The sequence below is a fragment of the Cannabis sativa genome, chromosome X (assembly GCF_029168945.1).
Source record: "Cannabis sativa cultivar Pink pepper isolate KNU-18-1 chromosome X, ASM2916894v1, whole genome shotgun sequence".
NCBI classification, from domain to species: Eukaryota; Viridiplantae; Streptophyta; class Magnoliopsida; order Rosales; family Cannabaceae; genus Cannabis; species Cannabis sativa.
Window position 1 is genome coordinate 80784731 of NC_083610.1, and position 18422 is coordinate 80803152.

Genomic DNA, 18422 nt, shown 5'->3' on the forward strand with positions numbered 1-18422 from the left:
TAATCCTTCTTAGCTGTTGTATGTTAAGACGGAGTGCATAACTTCCATAATAATTAACATTTTTTTTGGGACATATGATTTTAATTTGAAAAGATTAGCTGTCATATTAAATAGCATTGTTTTTTTTTTTTTAACAAGAAGATATAATTAACAGACTCTTACAGTCATCAATAACTCTGCCAAAATAAGACAACATAGTAGATGAACTTCGTATCGCTTAAATGACTAAAATGCAATCCATTTCAATGACAACCTTACCCCATGGTTTGTCTTTTATCCAACTCTGCGCTTCCCGAATCCCAATTGCTTCTGCAACTTCTGGTTGAATGCTTTTTTCTAGTGCAAACTGATCTAGCTTCTTCCAGCGTGCCAATATGGTTTCTAGCCACCAAAGAATAACTAAAACATTGAGATTGTTCAAAGATTGCGGCATCAGTATTTACCTTAATTGTTTCTACATTTGGAATTCGCCAATGCTCATCACTATCTTTTGAATTTAAGAATCCCAAAGATGTGTCTTGTATCTTATCCCGAGCACTATGCCATTGATTAAGGACAGTAGTTGCCAATGTCACAACTTCTCTAACAAATTTGCTCTTGTTATCCCACACCAGATCATTTCTACACTTCCATATAGCCCAAACAACCATGGAGATCAGCCTTCGCTCACTGTCAACAAACCTGGTATAAACCTCCTCAAGCCAAGTCGAGAAGGTCCGCTGACCAGTGTTGGGACGCCTATTTTTGGCCTATTCCAGCAGACTTTCGAATAAGAACAAGTTATCAGCACATGCGAGATAGTTTCTCTCTCAGCATTACAGAATGGACAAAGTTTGTTAACTTGGACATGTTTAGTTTGTAGCTGGGATTTTTTTGGTAAACACCCTGCAGCAGCCCTCCATAGTAAATTTTTAACCTTTGGCGAAACTTTTAAATTTTAGATTTTTTTGCCAAAAACCAGAACTATCACTGGTGTTACTCCCCCTTGTTTTCTTGTAAACTTCTGTACGCACTCTCCACGGAGTAATGCCTTGTTTTTTCAAACCTCAAATACCATGAATCATTCCCCCCATTCGGCAGAGGAATAGAAAGAATAAGATTAATGTCCCTCTCTATGAAGATATCCTAAAGGAGCTCAAGATCCCATTGAAGTTGGTCTGGAACCATGAGGCTTGAAACCGTAACCTCCACCAAGGATTCACTTACTATATGGATATAAGGGTCGACCTCACTTGGAAGCCAAAGATCCCTTAGCACCTGAACTGTATTACCGCACCCAACACGAACAGCTGCCCCTTTCTTTATGACATGTTGGGACTCAAAAATGCTTTTCCATATAAAGCTTGGATTACCTCCAAGATCAGCAGTCAAGAAAGATCCATTAAGATAATACTTGTCCTTGTAAATTCTACTGACCAGAGCATTTGGTTTCGTCATTAATCTCCATTCCTGCTTGCCAAGAAGAGATATGTTGAAATCATGCGTGTATCGATACCCCATACCACTTGTTGTCTTTGGACGACATAGCTTGTCCCAACTCATCCAATGGATCCCCTTTTTCTTCTTTGACGATGAATGCCACCAAAATTGACACAAAATTCTCTCCAATTCCTTGCAAGTTTAAAGGAAGCAAGAAAACATTCATGGCATAGTTAGGAAGCGCTTGTGCTACGGTCTTGATGAGGATTTTTTTTTCCAAACTCCGACAAAAGTTTTCCTTCCCAACTTTGCACCCTTTGTTGCATCTTATCTTTAAGGTAGCCTAATATTATTGTTTTTTTTCTTCCAACAATATTAGCCTAATAGCACTATTTTTCTAGTAATACCCGTAACCTGTAATTTTTATATGATAAACAATACAACTAAAAGGGGAGTAGGTCATTACCCAAATCTAAGAGGGACGAACTTCTATGATTCTGTGTGTTCTTTCTTTCTATTTATTTATTATTCTTAACTCTATATTGGTAATTAATCAACATTTATGAGACTGCAAGTCAGTTGGCAAATTTCCCAACCAACGTTTTGGTACTTTCATTGAAAGCTTCAATATTCTTACGAAGATCTCATCTCTTTTCACTTGATAATCACCATGGTCCTGACAAGAAAAAGCATGTCCACTAAACCTTAGGATCCGATGGCTGTGGACCCTAATGTTTGTGTTCCACCCACTGTTAAAAATCCTGCTAACCTTGCCCAGCTACCTCGGGCAAACCCATCTACAGGTTTTCGATCAGAAGGCTCAATTAATAATAAGCAAGATCTAACAAATACTGGGCAAGTCCCAGTCAATGTTGGACAACCTGTCCAAAGTACCACGGGGGTTCTTTTAACAAGAGCTACCCTAGGTATATGCTGGAAAAACTGGGCCTGGAGTTGCCCAACCTAGTGTCAATGAGCCCCATGTTGACTTGAGGGATGATTTTGAGCTAGCCAAGCTAAGAGAGGTCGTAGGGCTAGTCCGGGATCATACAAACATCCTCCATCATGAGCAAGAAGAAACACGCCCTACTGTAGGCGATGCTTTCGCCCAACAAAGATAAGAATTCCAAGATTGGATGGATCGGTAGGTCGCGATCCTCCAAGTCCATCAGGTGGAATTAAACTACCGCAATAGGGAGCCGAATGACCTAATTAGAAGGTTCAACAAAAGAGCTGGGTCCAGAGTGGAAGAATCGCCACTCATAAGGGACCCCCCTTTAGGGAAAAGGTCCCTATGTCCTGGAGGAAACTCAACGCCCCAGGGACCGTAACTTTGTGCCAAGTTGGCCAACTGTTTCCCAAACAAGGCCGCTTCCCAATCGACTTAATGATGAAGTCCTGTCTGAAAGGGCATATGGCTGGACCAACCAGTTCTGAGACCTTTTCAAAGATGAAGGAAGGGGGAAAGATATCCCACCCAGGTAGGGCCGAAGTAGGTCTCACTGTTGGAAATCTTATCCCAATGAGGATGGTGCCACTAGCCCCTCTATTGATGACCACACTAATTGAAGAACTCATAATAACATCGGGTGCAATAATGATGTTCCTCCCCGGAATGCTCGAACACATTCTGACCCGAGGTCTAGAAATTCTGTGTTTGATAGAATGGGCCCCTCGGTAGGAGAAGATTTTCGAAATAACTCAAAACAAAGAAGAAATAATTGGGACGGATACATACTACCCCAAAATGATCAACCAAGGGCGCATGATAGAGCAATTCTTGCCGACCCATACAACCAACCTCCTATCAATCTAAAAGAGGAGTTGGTCGGATAACGGACGACCAGAGTTAGTGCAAGCACGAATGGATCAACTCAAGAGCCATGTACAAGGCCTATTCGACCCAAAAAAAATTCACCTGGAAGTTGACAAGGCTCAAGAATTGTTTTTCTCTGCGCCCATTACTTAGTTATTGCTAATAAAAGAAATAATTTATTTCACATATATAATTTTTTTTAAAAAAAAATAAATATTCTCTGCGAAACGCCAATTATTTACTAGTTATATAATAAACATAGATCAAAATGTTTTGTGACAAATGAATGTATGCATATTAAACTGCTTTTTAAAAGGTCAATTTTGGGGGCAATAAAGCAAATTATTAAATAGCTAAAATTGTGAAAGTGACCCAATTCCTAGACACTACTTAACAAGTCTTTGTTGCCAAAATAGAACCATTAGGAGATTTTGGCTTGGCACAATACAAGTTTGCTATTGTTACCTGATGATGTTTTAGGATAAATATTATTTTTCATTTTGACTATTTACACATGCAATCCATGAAATTAATGAATGTTTCAGTCACATGTTTAAAAATAAAAAAGAAACTTGGGGCCAATTGATATAAATGCATTCTAATTGTAAAATTATTCTCAACAACACGTGAACTTGGTAAACGAAATTGCTTTAATTTGGTTATAATCAACGTTTTATCATTTAGTCTGATTATATACACTAAACGTTCTTTTGGTACGTTAATATTGTATTGTATTGTGATAGATTGTATTCTATTCTATTGTATTGTATCAGTATTATTTAATACAATACTATGTTTGATATTGACTTGTATTAATAAATTGTGTAAAGTTATAAGATATTTTCAATAAACTCGATCCCAATATCGACTACGGGTCGAGTTCGGGTCCGAGTCTAGTTTGAGTTCGAGTTCAAGTCTGAGTCCCGAGTCCGGGTCTTGGTCGAGTTTGGGTTCGGGTCCAGGTCCTAAGTCTAGGTTCGAGTCTCGGGTTTGGGTTCGGGTCCTAGGTCTGCGTCTGAGTCCGGGGTCCGGGTCCCGGGATCCAGGTCTTGTGTTCAATCAAGGTCTGTATCTGGATCCAAGTCATAGGTCTTGTCTGTGTTCGGGTGGGAGATTGGGGTTAATCCCAGATTCTTTGTAAATATTATAATATAAACTAATAAAACAATTTGTTATGTATTAAATAACATAACTTACATTGTATTCAAAATTTTTATCGTAATAATTAATACAATACATTATTTTCTTTTTATTTTTAAAAAATGTGTTATATAAAACATGATTTTGGAAAATATTTTCACTTTTTTAATTTAAAAAACAAAAAACTAATTAAAAAAAAGTTACCAAACATACTCTGAAAAAGTGTTAAATTGAAAAAATACCTCTTTTTTATATTCATTAATAAAAAATATTCTTATATTATATTTTATTAAAATATATCCAGTTCTATGAGTGAATTGCCCAATATATCCCTACTTTGTAGCATATAATTTACATTAACCTAAGGGGTCTAATGGAGACATCATCTCTAAAAGTGAGTATATCTTAAAGAATATGAAAATGAAGGTAAAAATTAAAACAAATAAAGTAAATCAGGTATACAATGTAATTTCTCCCTAAAAAATGAATACACTTATTTAGTATCATTTGTTTTTTTGAAAAATATTTGGTACCTATGTTCTTAATAAGATTCATTTGGTACTTTATATTTTAAAATTATACATATTTGGTATCCTAAAGTAAAATTTAATCAATACAATTTTATTAATTTGATCAAATATTTCTCAGTTATATGTAATTAAATAACTAAATTTAAATTTAGAATTCATAAAATTGAAAACACTTTGATCGTATTGATAAAATTTTATTAAATAAATTTGAGTTTATGCTATGAAATATATATAATTTTAAAATATAAGATGCTAAATAAGGGTTATTTAAAATATATGGTACCAAAAATGTATTTAAATAGTACAAAGGATACCAAATGTATAGATACCCATTAATAAATAAGCAGAAGCAACTATATATAAACCAAACAAACATTAATTACCATTTAATCCAAATGAGTTGTTTAGCAAAAAAATAGTTTGATTAATGAAAGCTGAAAGTTTCACTCTCTGATCTCATAGATGATGAAAGACAATCAGAATATAGGTGACGTTTGGTTGGTAGAAATAAAAATATAAGAATAAGAATGAGAATATAAATATGAATGGAATAAAATTTAAAATACATAAAAAAATTATTAAATTTTTCTCTTGTTATATTGAAATGGTATTTTTTTCCTTTTTAAAATGGAATAGTTAGAACATTCTATTAGAATGTTATTCTTATACTTTAAAATACAACCAAACAAAAGAATAGAATCAAAATTGTTTTCTTACCATTCTATTCCACTTCATTACCTCCAACCAAATACCACCAAATTACCAGAGTACAAAAAGTTATAATTCAGTTGTATTTTTTCCCAATCCAACACTTACAAATTTCTCAAACATTTGATTACCAAAAAGAATTTCAAAAAAATAAAAGACCAAAGGTAACATCTCATCTACTATTAGTACTAGATTGAGTCGTATTACTCGTATCTTAATTACATTCTACGAATTCCTTTCCGTTTGGTAATTTCCCACCACTTTCGTTGCCCCTTTTTGATCAAGTATTACCACAACACTAGACGTGGACATATTGGTTCATTATAATATCGAATTCTACATAAATAATATGAAAAGCTGTTAAGACACCAATTCAGTATAGTATTAAACACTTTAAGGTGCTAAATAACAATACTCACCATACCTTACCTTTCGCTTTGTTGAGCTACTTAATTTGTGTATTTGGTATTTATGTAATTCTTGCATATAAAAAGGTATTTTTGAAAAACTAAGGAACTTCTTTCATATGTAGAAAAAGATAATAATATTTATTTTAAATTAAGAGGCCTTATTAAGTGAGATCCTAAGCCTTACTAAGTGGGGATAAGTTGAGAACTATTTTTTTTTATTACATATTAACTAAATATTACTATTAAATAATTTTAATTGATAAATATTATCTTTTATAATCAAAGTATCAAATATAACATCACATAACTTATTAAAATAAGAATCTAACAGTAATAGAAGAAAAATAAAAAATAAATATACAATATAATTTCTTCTTATTAAATGGATATTATAGTATCAAAAATAAGATCCAAATAATTAGTTATACGAGAGTGCAACTAAACATTTTAAATTTTGTTTTCGATACCATAGATTATTAAAACCATTTCCAAAACTTGTAAATTGATTACTATAATTATAACCTCCCATTAGTATAAAAAATATGAACATGACACTTGATGTCAACACTGCTGTGTAATGTAGTGTTAGGGATGCCTTTGTGAGCATTTTTTCTTGTTTCGATTAAAGGTTGTAATCCCACCATAGCTTCTTATGAGAAGGTTTATGTTTGACCCTTTAGGAGGCTATTAGCTTTTTGTGACGTTATCATCCTTAATAAGATGGAATCCTCAAAAAATATACTGATGACCAAATTAATAGAAGATGAAGTATAAAACCCTTATAATTATCGTGGTTCCTAAGACCCTTATAACTTAGGGGTGTTCATCCGATCCAATCCGCACTTTTTTGGTCAAACAACATCCAATCCGCACTAAGTGCGGATTTCATATTTTGGATCCAATCCGATCCGCATAAGAGTTTAAATCCAATCCAATCCAATCCGCAATAGTGCGGATTGGATCGGTTATTTTGGATCGGTTATTTTGGATCGGTTATTTTTTTAACAATAAATTATTTAATATTTCATATATTTTTTTTTTATAAAAAAACTATTATTTCTTAATCTCCAATAATAATCTATTTCCATCTCTATTTATATACAAATTAAACCAATATACATATATATCAATATATGTATACTTATCTTTAGATTTACATTAAAATATATATGTATCTACTATCTATTACTAAAATAAATAAGTTAGTATATATATATTTAAACTTTATGTGTATGTGTCTATATGAATAAGAATTATTTTTCTTGAATTTTTTATTACAAAATAAATAAAATGCACCAACTCAATATATTACTAAAAAAGATTAAGAAATTAGAAGTTTGTATTTTTTTTTAATTAATATATATTATATATTATAATTTTTTTAAAAATATATATAATTAAGTGCGGATTGGATTGGATCGGTTACTTTTTGAGGTCAAACAACATCCAATCCGCACAAGTGCGGATTTTAGATTTTTCAATCCAATCCAATCCGTACAAGTGCGGATATCCGCATTTTGCGGATTGGATTGGATTGGATCGTGCGGATTGGATTGGATCGTGCGGATTGGATTGGATCGGATACTTTGTGAACACCCCTATTATAACTAATGCGATCTCCAAAATTATTTAAGCTACCGAAAAAGTAGGGAAGAGGCCCCCCCAAAAAAAAAACTTTATGTCAACATCCCCACAAATATAAAATTATTAGGATACGGTTATAATATATATCTAATTATTTGGATCCCATTAAATATACATCCCAATAAAATTAAGGGTATTAGTCACCACACCACATAGAATTAAGGGTATGATACACTTCATTAAGGGTATTAGAACATCTGTAATGAGAATATTTTAAAGAATATTTGATGACATAAATATAGTTTAGTTTGACATTTTTTAATAGATAGTTACTTTTTTTTTTGGCAGAAAAATAGTCAAAAATAATGTAAAATAAAAATAAAAGAAAATATCATATCTTTAAGTGATAATAGAAATTTTTTATACCCTGCAAAGAATGTTACTATTGCATATGACAATAAATATAAAAGAGAAATGCTAAAAGGTATTAGTAGTAAGTAGCACCTTTATATATGTCAATATCGCTATTAGTCCAACTAAATATCGAGTCTCATATAATTTAATATAATAACATTTAAAAAATATTGTTAGTATATATAGACACTATTAATATCTAATAACAATGACCCAAGTAAAATTATTATGATATGATTATAATTGGTGGATGATCCAAGGGTCATGGTCAACATCAACTAGACATTGGTTTTTATTTTGAGAAAATACCTTGTATAAAAGTCATGTATGTATACACGTTTAGACAACCAATAAGAACTAACTAAAGATGCACTTCACATGCTTCTTGTTCAATGTCGGGAAGGAACTACTTGGAAATTTGCTACGCTACTAAATTTTAACCCATTCAAAATCTTACACCTAACACACTAAATTAACTTTATTATGATTCATTTACTTTGTACACATGAAACTAAACTAAACTAATTAATTTTTATTTTTCTTTTTCTTAGTAGGTAGAAATAGAATAGAATCTGCCCAAATTAATATACATATAAATAAAAATAGTAAAGAATCTCATATTTTCTCCTAATAATGCCTCTAATGAATTGAATTGATATGATTTGATTATCTTTTTATGTTCATAAACAAATTTGAGTTAGCTATTTTAGGGGAGTAAAAAAATTAATTAAAAAAACTATGATAATTAATTACGAAATTGAATTAATTATTAATAATGATAATTTCACCTTCTTCTCCAAGCATAAACCATTAAAGAAAACCCAGGTGGACCATAACTGAGCTCGGTCTCCTCCAAGCTAGCCCACTCCATAACCGACGAACTCCCGCCGGAAGAAGCCGCCGACGACATAGAAACCGACGAAAAAGACAAGCTTTTGCCCATCTTTCTCCACTCGATTCCGCTCATGCCCAAATTCCAGAGCTGATTTTGAGCCCACAAAGCCATCCCATTCTGATTTTTTTGACTTTGGTTTGACCCAAATTGATTGTCGTCTTCGTCTTCGAACTTGAACATGAACACGGCATGGCGGCCACAATCTTCGTTGTTGTAATGTTTATCGCTATCGAATAACCAATTGTAAACATCCCAAGAGATTTGAACCCCAATTCCATCCACCTCGATTCGTTCGTTACCTCTAAATTTCCATTTCAAACGCTTAATCTGCAAAACCCTCTTGTTATCTATACTGAAATTGAGCTTTGAGAAATCTTCATACGCACCGCAATCGATCTGTATATCCCTCATTTTCCCGCCAAACCTCGCTCTCGTCGTGTATATCTTCTTCGCCACGACGTGTTCCCTCTTCAGAACCAGAGACTGCGGAGTCGTTGGGGTCTCTGCTTTGGTCTTAGCGAAGCACTCCTTCGCCATATCTCCAACGAGAAGAGTCAACTCACCGTCGACCACCACGCCCAGGAAGAATCCGGATTGCGGTTCGGGTCCGGACCCGAATCGAGCACGGGTTAAGTCCCAGTAGACGCGAATATTAGGGGCGAGGGTTTTGGATCCGTGCTTCTTCCAGAAGAGAAATGGCTTGATTTGGAGATGGAAGGAGGAGGAGTGCTGCGGCGGCGGCGGCGGAGAGTTGAAGGCGTGGTGGAGGAGGTGGAGGTGAAGGGAGCGACCCATGAAGGAGCGGGACCAGGTGAGAGAGAAGAGAGCAACATCGGTGTGGTACAGACAGGTTGTTAGGTTTGGGTTGCCGGAGTTTGGAGGCGGTGGAGGAGGTGGCGCGTGTGGTTCACCTGAAGGGCGAAAACAAGAAGGGAATGGAGAGGAAGGGCGGGACATTTTGTCGTTTTCTTATTATTATTACAAAAATAATTATTTTTTTTTATATATATATGTAATTATTATTAGAGAGGGGTTTTGTTTTGGGCTTTGGTTTCTAGGGTTTTTGGATTGAATGAAATATATTTATATATATATTTATAGAAATAGAGAGAGTGTAAGGAGGGTGATTGGGATTTTAACTTATAAGGAGGTTAGTTACTTACTCTCTTTTCAAGAGAGTATATTCGATTTTTAATAACCCAAATAAAACAAACATGGCAGGAGTTAAAAGAGCTTCCTTACTATTCAATTTTTTATGTTGAATAGTAATCCTATTTATATTTATATTATACTATGGGTAGACCCACGTGGAGCCGAGGGAGCGACTACAACATATATATTTTGATTAATTATAATATATATACTTATATATATAATATTAAGGTTTATTAGTAATTTTTCTCCTAAACTTTGACATGTAGTAAATCGTGCCTCTTGAATTTTTTTGGCCATTAAAAATTTCCCTCGAACTATTGAGATGGTTAAATTTAAAGACTTTTGTCTAATTCATTCAATTTTACTATTTCAGTAATTATTTATGTACTAAACCATACTCCACAGACTTTGATATCTACCAAATCATGCCCCTCAAACTTTGATATGTACTAAATCATGCCCCTTGAACTTTCATCCATGTTAGAATTTTTTACTAAAATTAGACAAAAGTCCTTAAATTTAACAATCTCAATAGTTCGGAGGGAATTTTTAACGGTAAAAAAAATTCAAGAGGCACAATTTAGTATATGTCATAATTTAGGGGAAAAAATTACTAATTAACCTAATATTAATTTTGATATGGTTAAATTATCATATATATATTATAGAGGTTAATAGTTCAAATTTTAGTAAAAATATATTTATTTTTAATATTTAATTTATTTTTTATCCTTTCAATTTTAGTTTTACTGCCACAAATTACACACTCTAAAATATGGTAGTTATGGTTAATTTTTTATTTGTTTCGGTGTGAAGAAAGCGTTTTTTTATGTAGTGACGACTACCTAGAGTTACTTATGAATTTATAATGTAGATATCTTTGAATATCACAAGAATTTTCTTAAACTAGGATAGTCTATTATCTAACCAAAAGCCATAAATTGCGCTAAAATAAATGAGTAACATAAGACAAAAACTGTCTCCAAAAATTTATTAAATAAAGTTATAATATCCTCAAACAGTCAATAAAACTCTTCAAATTACAACACTGAAAAACTACCTAAAATGTCTTAAATTAAACAAAAACCTGAAAATTAATTGTATTAAAATATCTATCTACAAAGAAAAACATACATCAATAAAATACTAAATTTTTACTAAAACATAAATTAATGAAAAAACTTAAAAATATCTAGCCAAAGGTATTACCCTTTGGCTAGTAACAACGACTATCACCCAACTAATTTGTTAGTATTATTCTTTTCTTTTGGCATCTAATTTTTTTCTTTTTTTAAGAATAATGTATATTATAGTTATTTAAAATATAAAAAAATTAAATGATTAAAATAATACTAACTATAATTACAATATTTAATCAATTAATCAAATATTAACTATAATATTAAATCAAAAGTCATAGACATAGTCTAGTGGTTCTACATTTTTAGGTCCTAAATTAGAATCTTCCCGAAATTATAATATTAAATCAATTATAATATAATTTATTGTACCGGATATTCTAACAATTAATTGATACAATAATCATCTTCACATTAATATACAACTCATCAATGTTCATTTAAAGATTAAGTGTGGAAGCTCTTAATTACTTATGAAGGGAGACAGAACCACTAAACTACTATAACTTGCACAGAACCAAACCAACACCACCACCACTCAAAATGACAAATATTTACATATTATATTTATATACATGTATAAATTAATGGTTCGATCTAAACCTGTGACCCCATGTTACCAAATATAAGAATGACTTAAAAGAAAATTGAATTTAAGTTTGGTCTATTGAGGCTCTGCTCATCAATATATGAAACATGTTTTTTTCTTCTTTCCAATTTCTATATATTAAAAACAGTAAAAAGTAATTAGCCCATTTATTTGAATAATTCCTGTTTAATCTACTCTAATTGTTAGTTATATATATATATATATTGATATGTGTGTTGTATATTGTATGTAATAGTCAACATTCGCCCTTATCTTATTTCTGAAGTCTAGATATGATACTTTTTGCTCATTGGATAGGAATAATATTATGATCATCATCATTTTTTTAAAAACAAAAATGATTGATTGTTATATTATTCAGGACTGAGATATACTATTAATTAACAACTCATACTATTTCCAATTTAAGTAAAATAATAAATAATATTGTCATGATGATGATGTTATATGTTCATTAAGACTAATCCTTTAAAAAATGTATTTTAAGTTATAACTCGCGCACAACTTCTTTAAGATTTAATTTCCTCTATGATTGAATTCGAACAATAAATTTTTTTTTTTATTTAAGCGTTTATATATTACAACGCTGCATAACTTGGAACTCGAACTCAGGACCTCCAACACACACGCACTCTTCTATGGCCACTTGAGCTAGCCTCAAGTGGTTATTGAAACAACAAATTAACTATTATATGTAAGTATATTTTAATCTTAGAATTGTTAATTATATTAATTCTAATTGATTTTATTTAAAATCAATATTTAGTTTAATTGGTAAAATATTTTAAATATGATCAATATTATTTAGTTACCAATTTAATTTGATTTAGTCGTTAAAATTATATTTTTTATTAATTTTCAAAATATTTTGACAATTAATTATGGTAGAAACTTTAATGGAAGGTCTCGGTTCTCAAACTTACTACTTATTCTGTAAATATACTAAATTTATCTAAAGAAAGTAGACAGAGCTTGAAAGCCCAATTAATACTCATGTTAATTAATTTCCTTTGTAGATCAAAACTTACATGGGATTGAAGCTCAAAAATTTAGCCATCTTATACATGTTTCATATCATACATATGAATGTCTAACATTATATAGTATGTATATATATATTTAAGAATAATTATCAATATTATAAAATAATCTCTTGCTTTTTTCTTGTCTAATCATTATACTTATAATTTTCCCTTTGATATATCAAATAAGAGAGAAAAAAAATCTAAGTTTTACACACACAAAAGGATTATTTCTATGCAGATATAAAAGCTCATTGTGTAACCAATTGAGCCTAGATTAAGTGGCCATAAGAGGATGTGTGTGTTGGAGGTCTTGAGTTCGAGTCTCAAGTTATGCATTGTGTAATATATAAACGCTTTTAAAAAAAAAAAAAAAAAAAAAAAAAAAAACCTCATTGTGGTAGAGTTGAAAATGGGGACGAAAAAGAGGATAAAACAAATTAATTACTAATTATAAATGTTGTAAAGTACTGTTTGAAGCTTCTTCAGATGTTCCTATTGGAATAGAATGTTTCTGATAAGTTAATTAATTGAAATAAAGAAAGTCAAAGGTAAGAGCTTGGAATTCATTTATTTATTTAGAAGAAAGAAAGGAAAAAACAGAGGTAAAAGCTAGGAAATTTAGAAAAATCAAACAATATATATGTTGTTGGTTTTTTTGAAAGTTATATAATTAATGAAATGTAGAAAAAGCCATACTTGTCTTTGAGCAAGTTGAAGAAGACCAATTTAAATTAGTATATATAACCTTACTATTACCCACTTTCGTTGATTATATATTGGTTTAATTTGGACTAAATTATAAAATTACCGTGTAAGTTCCTCCAGTCCACACACACCAAAAATAAATAAAAATAAAAAAATATATATATATAAATATTATATATGGTATGGTATCTGCCCTAGCCAAAGTCGTTTTCACTTTAGAAATATGGGATTTGGACTTATTGCAGAAGCCACAAATGCCTGCAAGCTATATATATATGTATAATTACTTTAACCAATGCTTTCTTTTAACATAACAGTTGCAACAGTAGTCACTACTCAGTTTTTATTCATGTTCAAATCTCAATACAATAAACAAACATCAAAATCCATTAAAACTAAATAAAATAAAATAAACAAACATCAAAATTATTTGCTTATTTGATGGATTTAATTTAGTTTTATTAATTAAAAATATATGGTATGTGTGTTACACAATGATTATACAACTTAAATTTGATAGTATATAAAAATATCCATGATTAATTAAGCTAGAGTATATAACCGGACAGTAATTTACCAGTGATACTATATCTTCAACATAATTTATAATGGTAGATCCACATAGAGCCAAAAGAGGGAGCAGTTGCCTCTTTTGAAAAAAAAAAAAATCACAAAAAAAAAAAATACATATGTATTTTAGTTAGTTAGAACATATATTTATAATTAAATATATTTTATAATAATTATTTACTTAGGTTTTTGGAAACTAAATATTTAGAAGCTAAAGAAATAATAACTTTGCAAAAATGGAGAGATGATGATTTTTTACGTGATTCGGGTGTTAATAAACCTTAGTCCACGAGTCAGTCTGTTAGCCTCTAAAGACAGTATTGATGTGTTTACAATATTTTTATAAGAAACCCTAGTTATGTACTCTAAGTTTCTATTGGAGAAAAAGAAGAAGATCTAGAGCAATATTAATAGAGTTTTACCTAGGTAAATTCTGATATGCCCCTTAGTATGAGAATGGAGGGATATTTATAGGCTAATTGGCGGGTATGGACAGACCCATGACCCGCCTAGGATTTCTGCTAAAATTCCACTGTTGGGGTGAATTACACACAAAATAAATCTGAGTGTTGAATCCTTAAGCAAAATCACGCTCGTGTACCTGGCAGCTAGGTAATTTGAGATAATACATACAGCATGGACACGTGTCCTTCAAAGGTTTAACCTTTAAAAGGGATGGTCCGTAATAACTGCCTGGTGAAAAGGTAGTGGAGGTGTGCACCATCTATGCTGGGATGTAGGAGACAGGATTTTATCTTCTCAGAAAAAGTGTAACTGTCACTTGGTGATTCAGCGTGTACACAAAAGGTCGACGTTTGCAATACCACCTGATGATCGACGTCCGCGATACTTCCTAATGGCCGACATCCGCTTTAGGTCCTTCGAATGCCTGTTAGGATATACACTAAGCGAGCTTCCCTGTAGACCCTTCCGGGTTCGGGAGAGGTATTTCGCTTTCCACATCTCAAAAGTCGAGGCAAACATGAATAGGCCTTCATATAATATTCTTTCCTGTATACTCCTCAGTTCTAGGATGGCTTTCTGTGATAGAGTAGTATCAAAGGACTTTAATTGAGGAAGGATTAAATTGGTTTCCCTCATTAAATGTCACATGTCATGCTTCACACAGAAAATATTTACCCCCTAAACTTCTGGGATGCTCTGCGGTCTGGGAGCTTGCAATACTCCCCCGCTTCTTTGTGTGACAAAACCCCTGACACGTGGTGTTGGCTAGGATCGTAGATGTATCCCACGAGTCGGCATCAATTAATGGGTCATTAACTACAGTTATTATTGGCATGGCACATAGGCAGCACTTTAATGCAATTGTTAGCAGTACGCGCGCGTGGGGGCGTATTTCTTGGGAGGATTTTCATGACGACATGTTGATTTAGATGAACCTTCCTTTAATAAGCACATCACACGAGACATGTAATGATGAATGTTAAACATTGGAGCTGATCATTGAATGCAATCTTTTCAACTCCCCGCCCGTCAGATCAAAAATGCTTTTTGGCAAAAGGGATCTGGGCAATTTATTTCAAATTGCAAAGATTTTAAGTGGCGTATAAATAAGTCTCAAGAGCCTTTTTCTCTTTCTTTATCACCTTCAACCCTCAGAAATCCCTCTGCATTTTTCGAACCAGAGCTCATAAATCCTAATTTGCTCCACCCTTGACAGACAAGAAATTTGACATTTGGGCCGACTACAACTGATGCGATCGACTAGGTACTACACTCCCAAACTGATTCATTGGGATGAGACTGGAGAAAGGAAATGTATGGGTCCTGAGTTAGTTCAGCGAACTGGTGAGGCAATGGAGAAAATCAAGGCTCGAATGCTTGTTTCGTAAAACAAGTAGACTAGTAATGCTGGCAGAAACATAGAGTTTCAAGTAAGAGAATATATTTTTCTACGAGTCTCACTAGTGAAGAGTATTAAGCGCTTCGAAAAGATGAGCAAACTAAACCCTAAGTTTATAGGGCCATTTGAGATGCTAGTGTAAGTGGCGGACCTAATGAAAGACAAAGTGAGACTCTTGCCTATCCTCATTTATCTTTTTTCTTAATGTATACAAAAAAATTAAAATAAAAATTAATTATGTAGAATAAAACATTGTCTGCCCTTCCTAAATAAACAAATAATTATATTTATATATTATATTGTTTTAATATTTTATTTTAAATGAAATTCAGAGTTCGACAATGAGAGTAACCAAAAACAATAAAAAATCAATAAAATCTATTAACTTCTCCTACACATTGAGTCGCATTCTCTACTATATAAATAATCAACAATCAAGTTATCACCATACTATTATTAATATTATACTATACTAGTCACTAAATACTTACAAAACTATATTACCTAAAATAAATCACAACTATTTACTCTATTTCAATTTAACAAACCCTCACCTTTTAAAAAGTAATAACTATTATTATATTATTAGGTTTTAAAAATATGGAGAAAGTAAGTAAATATATAATAGAAATAATAATTAAGTTGAAGTCTTTGGTGTATATAATTATATATTTGAAGTCGTTGTAGTACAAGAGGGAAGGGAAGGGAAGACTAGCTATATAGGAGAGTCAAAGTAAATGGTCATCAACGAAAGTCGGTTGACACATAATTTGTCACCACTTGAACACTTTAATCATATAACCAAACCCAAAAAAAAAAAACATATGAGTGAGATAATAAGGGAAATTATAAAAGGTAAATATTTTTTAATAATATGATAAGATATTATTATAATTGAAGTTTTTTAAATTATTTTTATAATTATTTTATATTTTACGTATATTTCTTTAAAAAATTTCATATTTATATTTATGTATATTTATAGTCAAATATCCTATGGTTTGATTTGGATTTTATAGTAAGTAAAAAAGATGAATAAGTTCGAATTCAGGATTATTATATTTTTTTATTATTAAAAAAAACTTGAATGTAAGACATTAATTAATGGAATTATTATATAGAAAATATAAATTGATATTTTATTTACAAAAATACCTCTATAAGGTAAAGACAACATGTATACCTTATATGTGATTTTAATTACCAAAATACCACTTACACAATCAGACGATGATTGCTGCGTGGTTACACGGTGGTTGCATCAGACGAATCAGACGATGGTTGCTAGGTAGTTGGCCGAAGGTTGCATCAGACGAAAATTTTAATCAAATGAAAGTTTCTGGGTGGTTGCTGGGTGGTTGGCTGAAAGTTGCATCAGACGAATGTTTCAATCAGACAAAATAACTGTTAGCAAAATGTTTAGGCAACTGTAATGCAACTGTTGTAAAATATTAAAAAATTTCAGAACAGTGTTTCCACGTACGTAACACTATCTACATGTCTCTTAATGATTTAATATGAATAAATTCACCATTAGAAATTTAAAAAACAACAAAAATATACCAGGATAAATATTTTACTATAGTATTGATGTAATTTTTTTTGGATTATACTCGAGTTAGATTGTTTGGGAACTCCAATTCAACTTTTTGAAATCTGTCTTTCATGAATCTAAAAATTGAAGTCGGGACATTAGTTTCATACAAATTAATTTGGATTTCCAGTTGAATTTTAGTTTCGTAGTAGTTTTTCTACACTTTTTTTATGAATTCGAAGCAATCCCTGTTTTGATTGTTTCTGGTCGTCTTCTCAGGTGAAGTCGCCGGTATTAATGGTGGTTCTCTTTCTGATTGAATTTTTGTTTTGGTTGCATTGTGTTGCTGTGTAGTTGTGCAATGGTTGCGCGATAGTTGCTCAGGAAGCATGGATCCTGGGTTGAAGGTGTATGTAAGTGGTATTTGTGTAATTTTTTTTATTTGGGCTGTATATTTGTTTATTTGGCCAGCTGGAAGTATTTTTGTAATATTGTTACTTTTTTGGTTAAAACTGAAAAAATCCCGGTACCATGCAAATTAGCGACATATATCCTAGCTAAGTGATTAATGAAAATTAAAAAAAGTTTTAACAGAAATTAATGAATGCTACTCATGATTTCATAGATTAAAAGGGAAAATTCTCAATTATATAATGAAAAGAAAGAAGAAGAATTAGTTCAACTCAAATCATATCATGTATCACTACATTTTTTTTTCTTTTAATCACAACAAAAGTTAAAAAATAAAAAAGTTATAACTAATTATAAATTATTATTTTTACATTATGACTAAAAAATTCGTGGTTAAAAGTATTTTTAGTTACAAAAATCACAATTTGTTGTGACTAAATATATTTTTAGTCACAACATATTGTGATTAAAATTAAATTAGAGATAACTTATA

The 18422-nt window shown here is 31.5% G+C and overlaps 1 protein-coding gene across 1 annotated transcript; it reads right to left on the reverse strand.

Moving 5' to 3' along the window:
* Positions 1 to 8664: 8664 nt before the first annotated feature.
* Positions 8665 to 10097, reverse strand: LOC115699831 (uncharacterized). The gene has a single exon (XM_030627379.2). It carries the CDS (start codon positions 9871 to 9873, stop codon positions 8806 to 8808), a length of 1068 nt encoding a protein of 355 aa, XP_030483239.1. The 5' UTR covers positions 9874 to 10097; the 3' UTR covers positions 8665 to 8805.
* Positions 10098 to 18422: the final 8325 nt, after the last annotated feature.